This window comes from Podarcis bocagei (genome assembly GCF_964188305.1).
Source record: "Podarcis bocagei genome assembly, chromosome: 18".
NCBI lineage: Eukaryota > Metazoa > Chordata > Lepidosauria > Squamata > Lacertidae > Podarcis > Podarcis bocagei.
Genome location: NC_138144.1, coordinates 1,527,237 through 1,540,703, shown reverse-complemented (window position 1 = coordinate 1,540,703; position 13,467 = coordinate 1,527,237). Strand labels below are relative to the sequence as shown.

The following is a 13,467-nucleotide window of genomic DNA, read 5'->3' as shown; positions in this document are numbered from 1 at the left end:
GTTTTTTTGAGGTGGTTTTTGTTGTGTTGTGTTTTTTGACACACACACACACACACCTTTGCAAATAAGGAGGTGAAGTTGGCCAAGGAAACATATAGGTCTTGTGAAATCTGCAAGTGGCGAAGGGGAAAGGAGGAGATGGGAGGTGTGGGGTTATGTCAATCGCAGCTCTTTCGGGGATTGCGCCCTGGTGTGTGTGTTGTGTTGTGTGTGTGTGTGTGTATGTGTGTGTGTGTGTGTTGGTTTCGGACACACAGACTCTCTCTCTCTCTCTCTCTCTCTCACACACACACACACACACACACACAGACAGAGAGAGAGAGAGAGAGAGAGAGTACCACCTTGACCCTGCGACCCCGGGTGCCCTGCAGCGTGCATGGCCCTGGCACCGAAATTTGTGGGTACCTTGCCCCTTCATGGGGAATTTTGTGGGCGCTCGGGGGTACCCAGAAGGTTAGCTCTTGCGCTGTGGTGAGCATTCCTAGCCGGTCTCTGAGAAATCTCCCTTTGTGACGTTCTCGACCCTTTGCAGACAGAACTCCCTTTCCAAAAGAATAGGGGGTCTCCTTGTTTGTTTATTTTTTTTTGTAGGGGGTGTCTCCCCTTGTCGTTTGACTCGCTCGCTTGCTCGGCCGCTTTGCAGCATCTGCTAAAAGTGGTTTTCCAGGGAGCGAATCATTTCACTTTCTGTTGGAGTTGGGTCTGGACAGATCTCCAAAATCCATGGACGCCGCCTCCCACCCCACAGTCCCTAATTACACGGCCTGCCCCCCCCCAATCCACCAACAAGGCAATTCTGTGGGTGCCTACTCGGAAGTAAAGCCCCATTGAATTCAATGGGGGAGGGCTTACTCTCAAGCATATAAGCAGCTGAAGGCCCCATTGAACTTAATGCATTCCTGAGCAGTTGGCCTGAAAGGCAGCAATCCTGCGCACATCTTCCTTACCTGGAAGTAAGTCCGGCGAGACTTCGGCGCAAACATGCCCCGCGTTATGTTGAGAAACATCCTGGTTTTATTGTTACTGTTACCAGAATCAACAGCCTGCTGTTACATTAGCTTACCAAAATAAGATTTTTGTTGACGCTGGGGCGGGGGCAGAAGGGAATAGAAGTTAGGAGAGAGTTGTGACTTCTTTGCCGAGAGCTAAAGACTGGGCTGGGGGCGTTGGAGGAGAGAAAAACTACTTTTAAGTTTGGAATTCCCTCCTCTTCAGATGATAGGTGTTTGTATACAAGCGCCCTTTCAGGAGGGAAGGCAATTGTGCGTTGCTCAGTCCTGACTTAGGAGACTTCGGGTACGCGCAAGGTGCGTGCGGAAGGTCGGTGGCAATAATGGGATTTTTTAAAAGGCGAGAGGGAGGGCGAGAGTGCTCCAGAATAAGAATTGGCTTCGTTTATTCCTCTCGAATCCCATTTTCCTCGCGAAAGGCGCGCGCAGTGGGTATTTCCTGAGCTGAAAGCCTCGGAGACGCGATTCCTGCAGCGCGTCGTTCCCCTGTTCCGGCGATTCTCACCCGGATCTAGAGGACTGCTAAGTCCAGCCAAGTTCTACTCGGAAGTAGAGCCTCTCAAAGGAATGCGGAGGTCCTCTTCTCTCGGTTGGAGTAACGCCGGGCACGCCTCACGCACCCCTTTCTCGGAGGAGTTGATTCTGATTTCTAAACTCTCCAACCCCCCCCCCCCAAACACTCGGAGAAACAGCTGAGTTTATTTTTGGGGAGTTTAGCTGTAAGGATCTATGCAAATCCAGATGATTTTAAAAGAGCAAACACCTTTCTCTCACTCCAAAATTTGCTCTTTTATTTCAAATCCCCTCCCAGAGGGATAATATGGGAGTTTTCTCCACCGCCCCGAAATGGATATTTGGCTGATATTATTATTATTATTATTATTATTATTATTATTATTATTATTATTATTATTATTATTATCATTATCAACATCATCATCTCAGGCCTGTTTGCTTCACACCTTATAAAAATTCCCAAGTCTGCATCTCAGCTTTTTCTTTAAAGTGGTTTTTTTTGTGGGGGGGGGGGGGTAAACTCCATCGCTTCCCCTCCGTTCTTCCCTTCCCTAGGATGTTAGTACAGCATTTATGGATTATTTTTTAAAAATCATATTTTTAGCCCCCTCCCTGGTTGTGAACCTATCCCCCCCCCCTTTTAAAGCCCATAAATAAATAATTTTATTTTTTTTAAAAAAATAATAATTGTGGACCTTTCCTCTTTTCCCGGAGACGTTGCCGGAGTCGCATACGATCTCCTTTCATTATATATATTTTTAAATCGCCTGCGTAAAGGCGCGATCTTTGGGCACGTCTCCTCGCGAGGAGGAAGGCACCCTCCAGCCCCGGAGTTGGACACGACCTTTGCTCCTAGCTAAAACGTGGATGCGGGATCGCAGCCTTCGGGTGCTTTCGTGCCGGCAGCTGTGATCCCCTACTTACCCACCTACCCACCCACCTACCTACCTACCTACCTACCTATTATTATCGCTGTGAATTACCATCCCAGCTTTCCACCTTTTCTCCAAAAGCGACGCGTTAACTTTTTACCAAAGCGCATTGCATGCACGCGCCCTGTGCGCGCTACGCGTAGGGTTGGATACGATTGCAGCCACCCCTCCTAATTTATTTATTTTTTTAAAAGTTGGATTTATATATATATATAATGCTTCCCTTTCGGAGGGTTAGGCGTGCTTTCCTCTCCCTCCCTCCCCCCCACGCTCTCCCTGGTCCCACCCCCTCCCCTCGGACACCCTCCCCCTCGCCGTCTCCTCCCCTCCCCCCCCCGCACCGATCCATCGCCGGGAAAGAGAGAGTGAGAGTGGATGTTGGAGAGAGGGAGAGGGAGAGTGTGAGAGGGGAAAACTGTTCCAGCCTCCGAAATGACTCAGTAACTTTTACGCTTGGAGCTGCTTTCTCAAACATCTCTCTTCTCCCCCCCCCCTCAAAAAAAAACCCTTCTCAACGGTTTACTCCGCGACAGCTTGGAGATGTATTCTTCACCTCTCTGCCTCGCACAGGTAATTAAGGCCTCTTTCCTCCCCCCCCCCTTTTACCAGAGATCTCCTTTCCACCCCCTCTCCTTCCTTCCTTCCTTTTTGCATTGCTAATTTTTATCATTTTTTGGGGGGGGGGAATTGAAATCTGTTTCCTCTTCGCAGCTCGGTTCCTTTCACCCACCGCCCCCCTCTCAAAATCCTTTCTCTCCACCCCAACCCCCGGAGAAAAAGAGTTTTGTCCATTGCAGAAAATGCGTGGCGGGGCTGCGGGCTTGTGGCGCGCGCGGGGGGGGGGGGTTGGTTGGAGAGAGAGAAAGCGGTCTGTGCAATCGTCCGCCTCTGAGTCAGTTGAGCTTTGCAAAAGGCGCCCGATTTCTGTCAAACACCCCCCCTTTCCCCACTTTGCAGGTCGATTGCAATAAGTTTCTATTTCCATCCTACCCTCCTAAACCACCACTCCCCCCCCCCGGGAAAAAAACAACCACCCTCCTTCCCTCCTGGTTGTTGTGTTTTGAGCCGAACTGCTGGCTTTTAGCAATGCACGAGTCCGGATCAGTATGAGATGTGGGGAGAAGGGCACCCGCCCCTAATCTCTACTCCATAGGCAGCGTGGGCTGGTGGTCTGGTGACCACAAAAACACCCTCTTTTTCCACACTTGGGTGTGTTTGTGTGTGGAGTGGGTGGCTAGGGTTGGTGTAGGAGAGGAGAGGCTTAATATCAAGTGTTTCCCCAACTATGCACTAAGTTCTGATAAGTTGGCAAAGAGAGAGGGGTGTATGTGTGTCTGAGAGAGAGCATTTTTGCAAGAATGCCGAGAGCGCGTGAGTCCCAGTGTGCCGGAGTTTGCAAGGCTATTCCATGCCAGCGTGCGTAGGGGTTGATTCAGTGTGCGCGCCGTGGGTTTGTAAGTATCGGCGAGCCTTTGAGTGCCCCAGAGGTCTCGAAATCCACCCCAGTGCGCCGGAGCGAGTGTGCAAATGCGCCATGCGCTGCTGCCATAGGCCCCCCCTGCATGGAAAGATGTGAACCTGCGCACATGGAAGTGAGAACGCTCATGTGTGCCAGATGAGGCGGCGTGCAACAGCTCGGGCATGCGAGTGTGCAAATGCGCCATGCGCTGCTGCCATAGGCCCCACATTCCTCCCTCCATAGAAGGATGTGCACAGGAAACTGGGCACATGGAAGTGAGAACGCTTAAGTGTGCCAGACTAGAGAGAGATGGCGTGCAAGAGCCTGGCAGTCTGGCGCACGTGTCGCCCAGACGATAGTGTCCATGCAGGGCCCTCGTGCAAAGGCTGCGCTTTGTGAAAGCGTGCAAGCGTGTGAGAGACAGCTGATTGTGAGCGAGGGGTGTGTGTTTGTTTGTGTGTGTGGCTTCCTTCCTGTGCCTACCCCCCACATGCCTGTGGCATCGATGTGCGTCGGCCACCGATCTGCAACGACACTGTTGCAGCACGAGGCATGAAATATTCACATGCCATGCTGTATATTTCATGGGGAAAGTCGCTGGTCGGGTTTTCCAGGCGTCATCAGAGCAAGCACAGTTTTTTACGTTCCTGTTAATTTTCGGAGGGGTCCCTTTGCTTAGTTGTGAACACATCTGGGTCTCCCCACAAACATGTCTTCCTGTGGTGCCCTCGTTGTGTTGCCAGTCACGGGATGTTGTGTGTTTTTCCTCGGCTGTTTGTATTCCCTCTGTGTGTGTCAAAATCCAGTGTGGGTTGCAGGTCTCCCTTTGGAAAGGACACAGTGTTCGCCCTTCCCTCAACGTGGCCAGCTATAAAGTCTTTTTCCCGCATGCGAGTTTTCCTTAGCGGCGAAGCGTTGCCTTGTAGTGCCCGGGGCCTGATATTATTGCGGGCTCCTTCCGACTTTTGCAGCGTAATTCTCTGCTTTCATGTCCCCTCCAGCGGGGCAGCTTCCACTCCCTCCATCCCTGATCGATTCTTGATATTTTATTTTAATTATTGAACACGCGGCCTCTCATGTAACGACTTCCTTGCTGCAAACCAAGAGTGATTCTTCTGATAAGTAACTCCTAAACAAAGTGGCGTCTCGCAAGAACCTTGACATCCTTTTCTATCAAGGGCATGGATTTTATTTTATTTCTAAGTGCATTTGTTGTGTGTGGGAGGGGGGAAACAAACTGATAGCAAACTCAAGGATTTTTTCTGCAGCGGGGAGAATTTGAATTAGGCCGCCCCCAAAACATAGAGAGGCGTTTAGAACAGACAAGGCCCGTGTTGATACAAGCTGGCCTGAGCTTTTGATAGTAGATGTGCAAAGATGTGGCCCAGCCAAGTCAAAATTTGGCCCAGTTTCAATATTCTGTTATCAGAATTCTGGACTCCCTCTTTTCTTTAAAAAAAACCATGTTTTTGAAAGCTTTGAGACTTAAATCTTCCCATTGCTTGTAAATCCTTTTTGCTAGTTTTTTAAAAAAACAGCCTGGTGTTCAAAGTCCTGTCCCTGAGATCGAATAAAATGCCTGGCTTTCCGAGTTTCAGAATAGAAAAAGTGAAAAATCTTGACTTAAATCTTCACCTTGGATCAAACACATGTGATCCTCTGTAAAATATCAGCCAGTAGTTTCAAAACCTTGCTCTGTGATACAGTTGCAGTCATACTTCAACAAAGTGAGGCTCGTTCAGAGTTGGTTTTTTTTTAAGGGTTTTGTTCGTTCAAAACACCTATCCGTGTGCGAAGCTGCTCGCCGCAACCCTGTACGATGTATTGCTCTCACCGGGGGAATGGGACAGGTAATTTTGCACCAGATATGGTTTGGTACATAGGACACGGGTGGCGCTGTGGGTTAAACCACAGAGCCTAGGACTTGCCGATCGGAAGGTTGGTGGTTCGAATCCCCGCAATGACGGGGTGAGCTCCCGTTGTTCGGTCCCTGCTCCTGCTAACCTATCAATTCGAAAGCACACCAGTGCAAGTAGATAAATGGGTACCACTCCGGCGGGAAGGTAAACGGCGTTTCCGTGCGCTGCTCTGGTTCGCCAGAAGCGGCTTAGTCCTGCTGGCCACACGACCCGGAAATTGTACGCCAGCTCCCTCGGCCACCAAAGCGAGATGAGCGCTGCAACCCCAGAGTCTGTCACGATTGGACCTAACGGTCAGGGGTCCCTTTACCTTTACCTTATACCCTCCAACATTTCTCCCGTGAAAAGAGGACGTCCTATTTCATCCCCTAAAGGGACGTGGGTGGCGCCGTGGGTTAAACCACAGAGCCTAGGACTTGCCGATCAAAAGGTCGGTGGTTCGAATCCCCACAATGATGGGGTGAGCTCCCGTTGCTCGGTCCCTGCTCCTGCCAACCTAGCAGTTCGAAAGCACCTCAAAGTGCAAGTAAATAAATAGGTACCGTTCTGGCGGGAAGGTAAACGGCGTTTCCGTGCGCTGCTCTGGTTCGCCAGAAGCGGCTTAGTCCTGCTGGCCACATGACCCGGAAGCTGTACGCCAGCTCCCTCGGCCAGTAAAGCGAGATGAGCGCCGCAATCCCAGAGTCGGCCACGACTGGACCTAACGGTCAGGGGTCCCTTTACCCCTTTACCTATCGTGACGGATAACAGGGGCAGAGTTGGCTGCCCTGAGCAGAAGAGGGTACCCGTTGCCTGTCTGCACGAGTCTCTGCTCTAGATTGGTTCCTCTTATTTTTAATCCAGGCAAAAATCAGATGGTTAGGAAACAGCGAAACAAGCAGAACATTTTTTTAAAAAAATGAATGTAAACGCCTTAAAGTCCCATATACATGGAATGATGTGGGGGCCATATTTGCAACGGAGGAATATTTTCAAGTTTGAAATGCGGAGATGCGCTGTGGATCACTTTCAGTTTCAACCATGGGGGGCCCAAGGTCTGCGGTGTGGAGCCCAGGAGCCAATCGCCAAATAAAATATTTGAGGGGGCCAGTTCCCCCCAAAGTTGACCATAGCTGTCAACGTTTCCCTTTTTTAAGGGAAATTCCCTTATTCCGAATAGGATTGCTCGCAAGGAAAGGGAAAAGTTGACAGCTATGCAATTTCCCAGTACAGTGGTACCTTGGGTTAAGTACTTAATTCGTTCTGGGGGTCCGTTCTTAACCTGAAACTGTTCTTAACCTGAAGCACCACTTTAGCTAATGGGGCCTCCTGCTGCTGCTGCGTCACCGGAGCACGATTTCTGTTCTCATCCTGAAGCAAAGTTCTTAACCCGAGGTACTATTTCTGGGTTAGCGGAGTCTGTAACCTGAAGCGTCTGTAACCCGAGGTATCACGGTAGTGATGTATGGAAGTGAGAGCTGGACCATAAAGAAGGCTGATCACCGAAGAATGGATGCTTTTGAATTCTGGTGCTGGAGGAGACTCTTGAGAGTCCCATGGACTGCAAGAAGATCAAACCTCTCCATTCGGAAGGAAATCAGCCCTGAGTGCTCACCGTAAGGACAGATCCTGAAGCTGTGCAACAGCACAGTGTTTTGTGTTGTGTAGGCTCCTGTGATGTAAGTCATGGGCCCCGTTTATTTCTTTGACATCTGATGGGAGGGCGCCACCACCGAGAAGGCCCTCTGCCTGGTTCCCTGCAACCTCGCTTCTTGCAGGGAGGGAACCGCCAGAAGGCCCTCGGGAGATGGACCCAGGTGTCCGGGGTGGAGACGCTCCTTCAGGTCTATTGGGCTTATTTAGGACTTTCAAGGTCAGCACCAACATTTTGAATTGTGCTTGGAAACATCCCAGGAACCAATGTAGGTCTTTCCGGACCGGTGTTATGTGGTCTCGGTGGCCACTCCCAGTCCCCAGTCTGGCTGCCGCATTCTGGATTAGTTGCAGTTTCGGGGTCACCATCAAAGGGACCCCCACATTGAGCACATTGTAGTAGTTAAGACCTATACAGCTTAAGCCCAGGCTATATGAAGAACTGTATTCTCCCGTACGAACCTGCCCTGGCTCTGAGATGTTCATAGAATCGTAGAGTTGGAAGAGGCCACAAGGGCCATCGAGTCCAACCCCCTGCCAAGCAGGAAACACCATCAGAGCACTCCTGACATATGGTTGTCAAGCCTCTGCTTAAAGACCTCCAAAGTAGGAGACTCCACCACACTCCTTGGCAGCAAATTCCACTGTCGAACAGCTCTTACTGTCAGGAAGTTCTTCCTCATGTTTAGGGGGAATCTTCTTTCTTGTAGTTTGGATCCATTGCTCTGTGTCCGCTTCTCTGGAGCAGCAGGAAAAAACCTTTCTCCCTCCTCTATATGACATCCTTTTATATATTTGAACATGGCTACCATATCACCCCTTAACCTCCTCTTCTCCAGGCTAAACATGCCCAGCTCCCTTAGCCGTTCCTCATAAGGCATCGTTTCCAGGCCTTTGACCATTTTGGTTGCCCTCCTCTGGACACGTTCCAGTTTGTCAGTGTCCTTCTGTGTCCAATGTTTGGGCATTCCCTTCTCTCGGTCCTGCCAACCTCACAGGCTCGCTTGGTTGGGGGTGCAAGACGGGGCCTTCTCTGTGGTGGCTCCTCCGAAACAACTTTGGAACTCGCCGAGAGAAACCAGGCCAGCTCCCTCCTGGCTTTCCTCCCTCCGGCAAGCGAAGGCTTTCCTATTCCAACAGGTGCCGTTTTGAAAGGAAAGGGCTTTCAATAGTGCTGCCGTGCTTCTATTCTATGCATTTTAATAGATACTGTTTTAATTTTATTAGGGTTTAATGCATGACGGCCTTTTATAGGTTTGTAGTGTTTCTGCATTTTTATCTATGGCTGTTTTAACCTCCCTGAGTCCTGATCTGGGGCCTGGAGGGGGAAGGCAGGATATAAATAAAATGATGATGATGGTATTCATGTAATTAAAATAGTAAAAATAAAAGTATTCCATGATGGGCAGTGAATGAGGGCACCTATTCTGAAGCCCATTGGAAGTTTAGGTTCGGTTCGGGTGATCTTCTGAGCTGATTTCTCTGTGTTTCGTGCAGGAAGAGGGAGAGAGGGCCTCTGAGCGGGTACAGAGTGCATTGGCTATGCCTCTCAAAGGAAAATGAATGCCGCTTTTAAAATCCCATTTTTCTAGGGAAACTCTCTTCTAAGACAGTGTTTATCTTCACAGCAGAATTTTTTTGAAGTACGTGCATTTTTGGATGTACACACACACACACACACAGAGAGAGAGAGAGAGAGAGAGAGAGACAGAGAAAGAGAGACCAACTCAATTTGGAGGCAATTTAAGGAATTCCCCCACCTCTGAGCATACCCAGAGTGCCGCCTCCCCCTCCCACACAACAGCCCAATAATTCCCAACTCAGGGTAACCAAGTCACAGGTATCCCTGAAGGAGCGTCTCCACCCCGGACACCGGGGTCCATCTCCCGAGGGCCTTCTGGGGGTTCCCTCCCTGCGAGAAGCGAGGTGGCAGGAAACCAGGCAGAGGGCCTTCTCGTTGGTGGCGCCCTACCAGCAGATGTCAAGGAAACAAACAACTATCTGACTTTTAGAAGACATCTGAAGGCAGCCCTGTTTAGGGAAGCTTTTTAATGACTGGTGTTGTTTCGTGTTTTTAATATTCTGTAGGGAGCCACCCAGAGTGGTTGGGGAAACCCGGCCAAATGGGTGGGGTATAAATAAACTATTATTATTATTATTATTATTATTATTATTATTATTATTATTATTATTATTATTATTATTATTATTATTTTGCCCCTTTCTCTCTTTCCATCCCCGCCCCCCAAGAGACAACTTCCAAGTGAGCGATTTTAAACCCTTGGCAAGGAGTTTGCGCAGAGAGATTTCTTGGGACGGGGACGTCTTCTCGCCTTCGGGAACGTCTGCCTTGCTGGCAAAGCCACAGCATCCAGGCCCAAAAATAGCCCTGGCACATTCGGTGCCACTCCTAGCCAGGACGACGCACTGACCTGCTTGATTTGAGTCCAGGCCCTTGATGGCAAATTCTCTCTCTCTCTCTCTCTCTCTCTCTCTCTCTCTCTCTCTCTCTCCACCCCCCCCCCCAGCTGTCTCTCAGCACCTTGGGACTTTCCCTCGCTCTCGTCTGGGCTCGGCCACCTCCTCCCTCGATGCCGCTTTTAGAAACCTAGGTCATCATTTTGCATTTCTTCTTCTTCCTGGCTTCCCCGACCTTCTGGTCTCCAAGTTTGTTTGCTTGTTTACTCTCAGGGAAAAACAACAACCAAGAGACACACATCCCCTCCAACGTTTCTCCCCTGAAAATAGGGACGTCCTATTCCATCCCCTCCAACGTTTCTCCCCTGAAAAGGGGGACGTCCTATTCCATCCCCTCCAACGTTTCTCCCATGAAAATAGGGACGTCCTATTCCATCCCCTCCAACGTTTCTCCCCTGGAAATAGGGACGTCCTATTCCATCCCCTCCAACATTTCTCCCTTGAAAATAGGGACGTCCTATTCCATCCCCTCCAACGTTTCTCCCCTGAAAATAGGGACGTCCTATTCCATCCCCTCCAACGTTTCTCCCCTGGAAATAGGGGCGTCCTATTCCATCCCCTCCAACGTTTCTCCCCTGAAAAGAGGGGCGTCCTATTCCATCCCCTCCAACGTTTCTCCCCTGAAAAGAGGGACGTCCTATTCCATCCCCTCCAACGTTTCTCCCCTGAAAATAGGGATGTCCTATTCCATCCCCTCCAACGTTTCTCCTGTGAAAATAGGGACGTCCTATTCCATCCCCTCCAACGTTTCTCCCCTGAAAATAGGGATGTCCTATTCCATCCCCTCCAACGTTTCTCCTGTGAAAATAAGGACGTCCTATTCCATCCCCTCCAACGTTTCTCCCCGAAAAGAGGGACGTCCTATTCCATCCCCGCCAACGTTTCTCCCCTGAAATAGGGACGTCCTAAGGAAAAGCTTGACCTCTGGGGATCAAATCGGAAACCGGGACATCCTCTGTGAATCCTGGGCTGTCCCTGAAGGGTCTGCCTATTGCTTCTGCATGAATTTCTGTTCTGAGCGGGCCTCCCCATCTCAAGATCAGAGACTCGTGCAGAGACATGGTGGGCTTACCCAATTCAAATCTCGGTGTACAAATGTTGGAGTCCGTGCGTTTGTATCGAAATCTACTAGCTCCGCCCTCTTGCTGTTCTTCGATTTTAGCTAAGTTTTCCCAATTCCCTGTGCTTTTCTAAAATAAAAATAAAATCAATGAGCTGAGTTTGACCAAACTGCAGTAGCCGGTGGAAGACAGGAGGGCCTGGCGTGCTCTGGTCCGAAGAGGCGGACACGACTAAACGACTAAACAACAACAACATAACCAGAGTTCATTGAACGACAGGAAATGGAGGTGAATATTCGTTTTCTCCTTTCCCCCTTCGCTTTGCCCAATTTTGCTCTGTTTCCCCTCTCCATCCTCCCTAAAGGTAAAGGGAACCCCTGACCATTAGGTCCAGTCATGGCTGACTCTGGGGTTGTGGCGCTCATCTCACTTTATTGGCCAAGGGAGCCGGCATCCAGCTTCCAGGTCATGTGGCCAGCAGGACTAAGCCGCTTCTGGCGAACCAGAGCAGCGCACGGAAATGCCGTTTACCTTCCCGCTGGAGTGGTACCTATTTATCTACTTGCACCTTGATGTGCTTTCGAACTGCTAGGTGGGCAGGAGCTGGGACCGAGCAACGGGAGCTCACCCCGTCATTGCGGGGTTCGAACCGCCGACCTTCTGATCGGCAAGCCCTAGGCTCTGTGGTTTAACCCACAGCGCCACCCGTGTCCCCTCCATCCTCCCTAGTAAGGGGTATTCAAGGTCAAGAGCAGGGCAGGCAGCTTTGAAGATCCTACCCCTCCCTTTCCTTTCCTAGTGAAAGTTGCGTCCAGGGCATCTGGTCAGCAGACGGGGAAGTCAGAACGAACGCCGTCCAAGCGGGAAGGAGCGAGGGAGGGAGAGCGAAGAGAGGAGGAGGAAGGGTATTTCCAAAGAAAGAGCCCAGTGTTTTCTTTGAACAATGCTCAGCAACTAGACTGGGGGAGGCTGGAAGAAAAAAAAGTTGTGCAATCTTATCTCTGCCCTTCTCCTCTCTGCGCACACTCCCTCCCTCTCCATGCTTCGCAATCCCGCCCCGCAACTCCCGGGCCAAGTCAAGGATGCAATTATTTTTTATTTTCCTTTCGGCATGTGACGCTCTCCGAACAAATTGGGACGGCGAGAGGGAAGGGCCGAGGCAGCTCAAGAGGAAGAGGGGGGAAACGCGCCTTCAAAATCCAGAGGGGGTCTCTCCAGGTCATCCAGCCTGACCCTCTTCAGGGGAGCAGAGAATTTGGAAATTACAGAGGGCTGTGGAGATCTTGGGATGTGGGTGGCGCTGTGGGTTAAACCCCAGAGCCTAGGACTTGCCGATCAGAAGGTCGGCGGTTCGAATCATCGCGATGGGGTGAGCTCCCGTTGCTCAGTCCTTGCTCCTGCCCACCTAGCAGTTCAAAAGCACCTCAACAAAATCCTGCCGCCACTCGCTCGCCTCTTTCTCGTAAGTCTCAAATGCCTCTAGCTTTCCTTGCAGGGGTGTTGGTCTCGGCGCAGCCCGCCTTTCAGGGCTGTTGTGAGGTGGGCGATAAACACCGCAAGAACTGGCTGGTTAGCAACCTCACTGCCAGCATCTACGGACCAGCAGCAGCGCCGGGGTCAAGGATCCATAGTTTCTGGGATGTTTCTGTGCCACGAATAGATTTATTGGCTATCGAATCGCCCTCCTTCACCTTCTCGCGATTCCTGCCCTTTCCCCTTCCTTCTGAAGACAGTCAGCATTCAAGAGGGAAATTGCTTGCGTCTGGGGTTTCCTTCTTGCGTGCGGGTGTTGAGCGTGGGTAGAGCTGGATGGGACCCTAGGGATTATCTAGTCCAGCCCCCGGAATACGCAGGGATATCCGCGAAAACGATGTCCAAAAATGCAGGAATATGCTCTGCAGCTGTTCCGTAAGGCGATCGAACCTGAAACCTTTGCGTTATCAGCACCTTGCTCTAACTGACTGAGCTATTTTTTCCTCCCTCCAAACATACCGGATATGTTTGGTAGGGAGCCGTGTTGGTCTGACGCAGACAAAACATATAAAAAATTTAAAAAGATTGTCCAGTAGCACATTGTTGTTGTTTAGTCATTTAGTTGTGTCCACCTCTTCGTGACCCCCTGGACCAGAGCACGCCAGGCACTCCTGTCTTCCACTGCCTCCCGCAGTTTGGTCAAACTCATGCTGGTCTCTTCGAGAACACTGTCCCACCACCTCGTCCTCCGTCGTCCCCTTCTCCTTGTGCCCTCCATCTTTCCCAGCATCAGGGTCTTTTCCAGGGAGTTTTCTCTTCTCATGAGGTGGCCAAAGTCTTGGAGCCTCAGCTTCAGGATCTGTCCTTCCAGTGAGCACTCAGGGCTGATTTCCTTCCGAATGGAGAGGTTTGATCTTCTTGCAGTCCATGGGACTCTCCAGAGTCTCCTCCAGCACCAGAATTCAAAAGCATCCATTCTTCGGTGAT

The 13,467-nt window shown here is 50.5% G+C and overlaps 1 protein-coding gene and 1 long non-coding RNA gene across 2 annotated transcripts in view; one reads left to right on the top strand and one right to left on the bottom strand.

Annotated features, from left to right (window-relative positions):
- Window positions 1–991: 991 nt before the first annotated feature.
- Window positions 992–2,607, bottom strand: LOC308577370. The gene is made up of 2 exons (XR_014003619.1): window positions 2,487–2,607; window positions 992–1,666 (listed from the first exon to the last, which is right to left on the bottom strand). It is a non-coding gene; the product is annotated as an uncharacterized lncRNA (long non-coding RNA).
- A 194-nt stretch (window positions 2,608–2,801) lies between these two features.
- NFIC (nuclear factor I C) overlaps window positions 2,802–13,467 on the top strand; it is an 89,629-nt gene continuing 78,963 nt past the window's right edge. Inside the window, 1 exon segment of the mRNA XM_081177848.1 lies at window positions 2,802–3,028. Within this exon segment, the coding sequence (XP_081033974.1) occupies window positions 2,999–3,028 (30 nt within the window). The 5' untranslated portion in view covers window positions 2,802–2,998.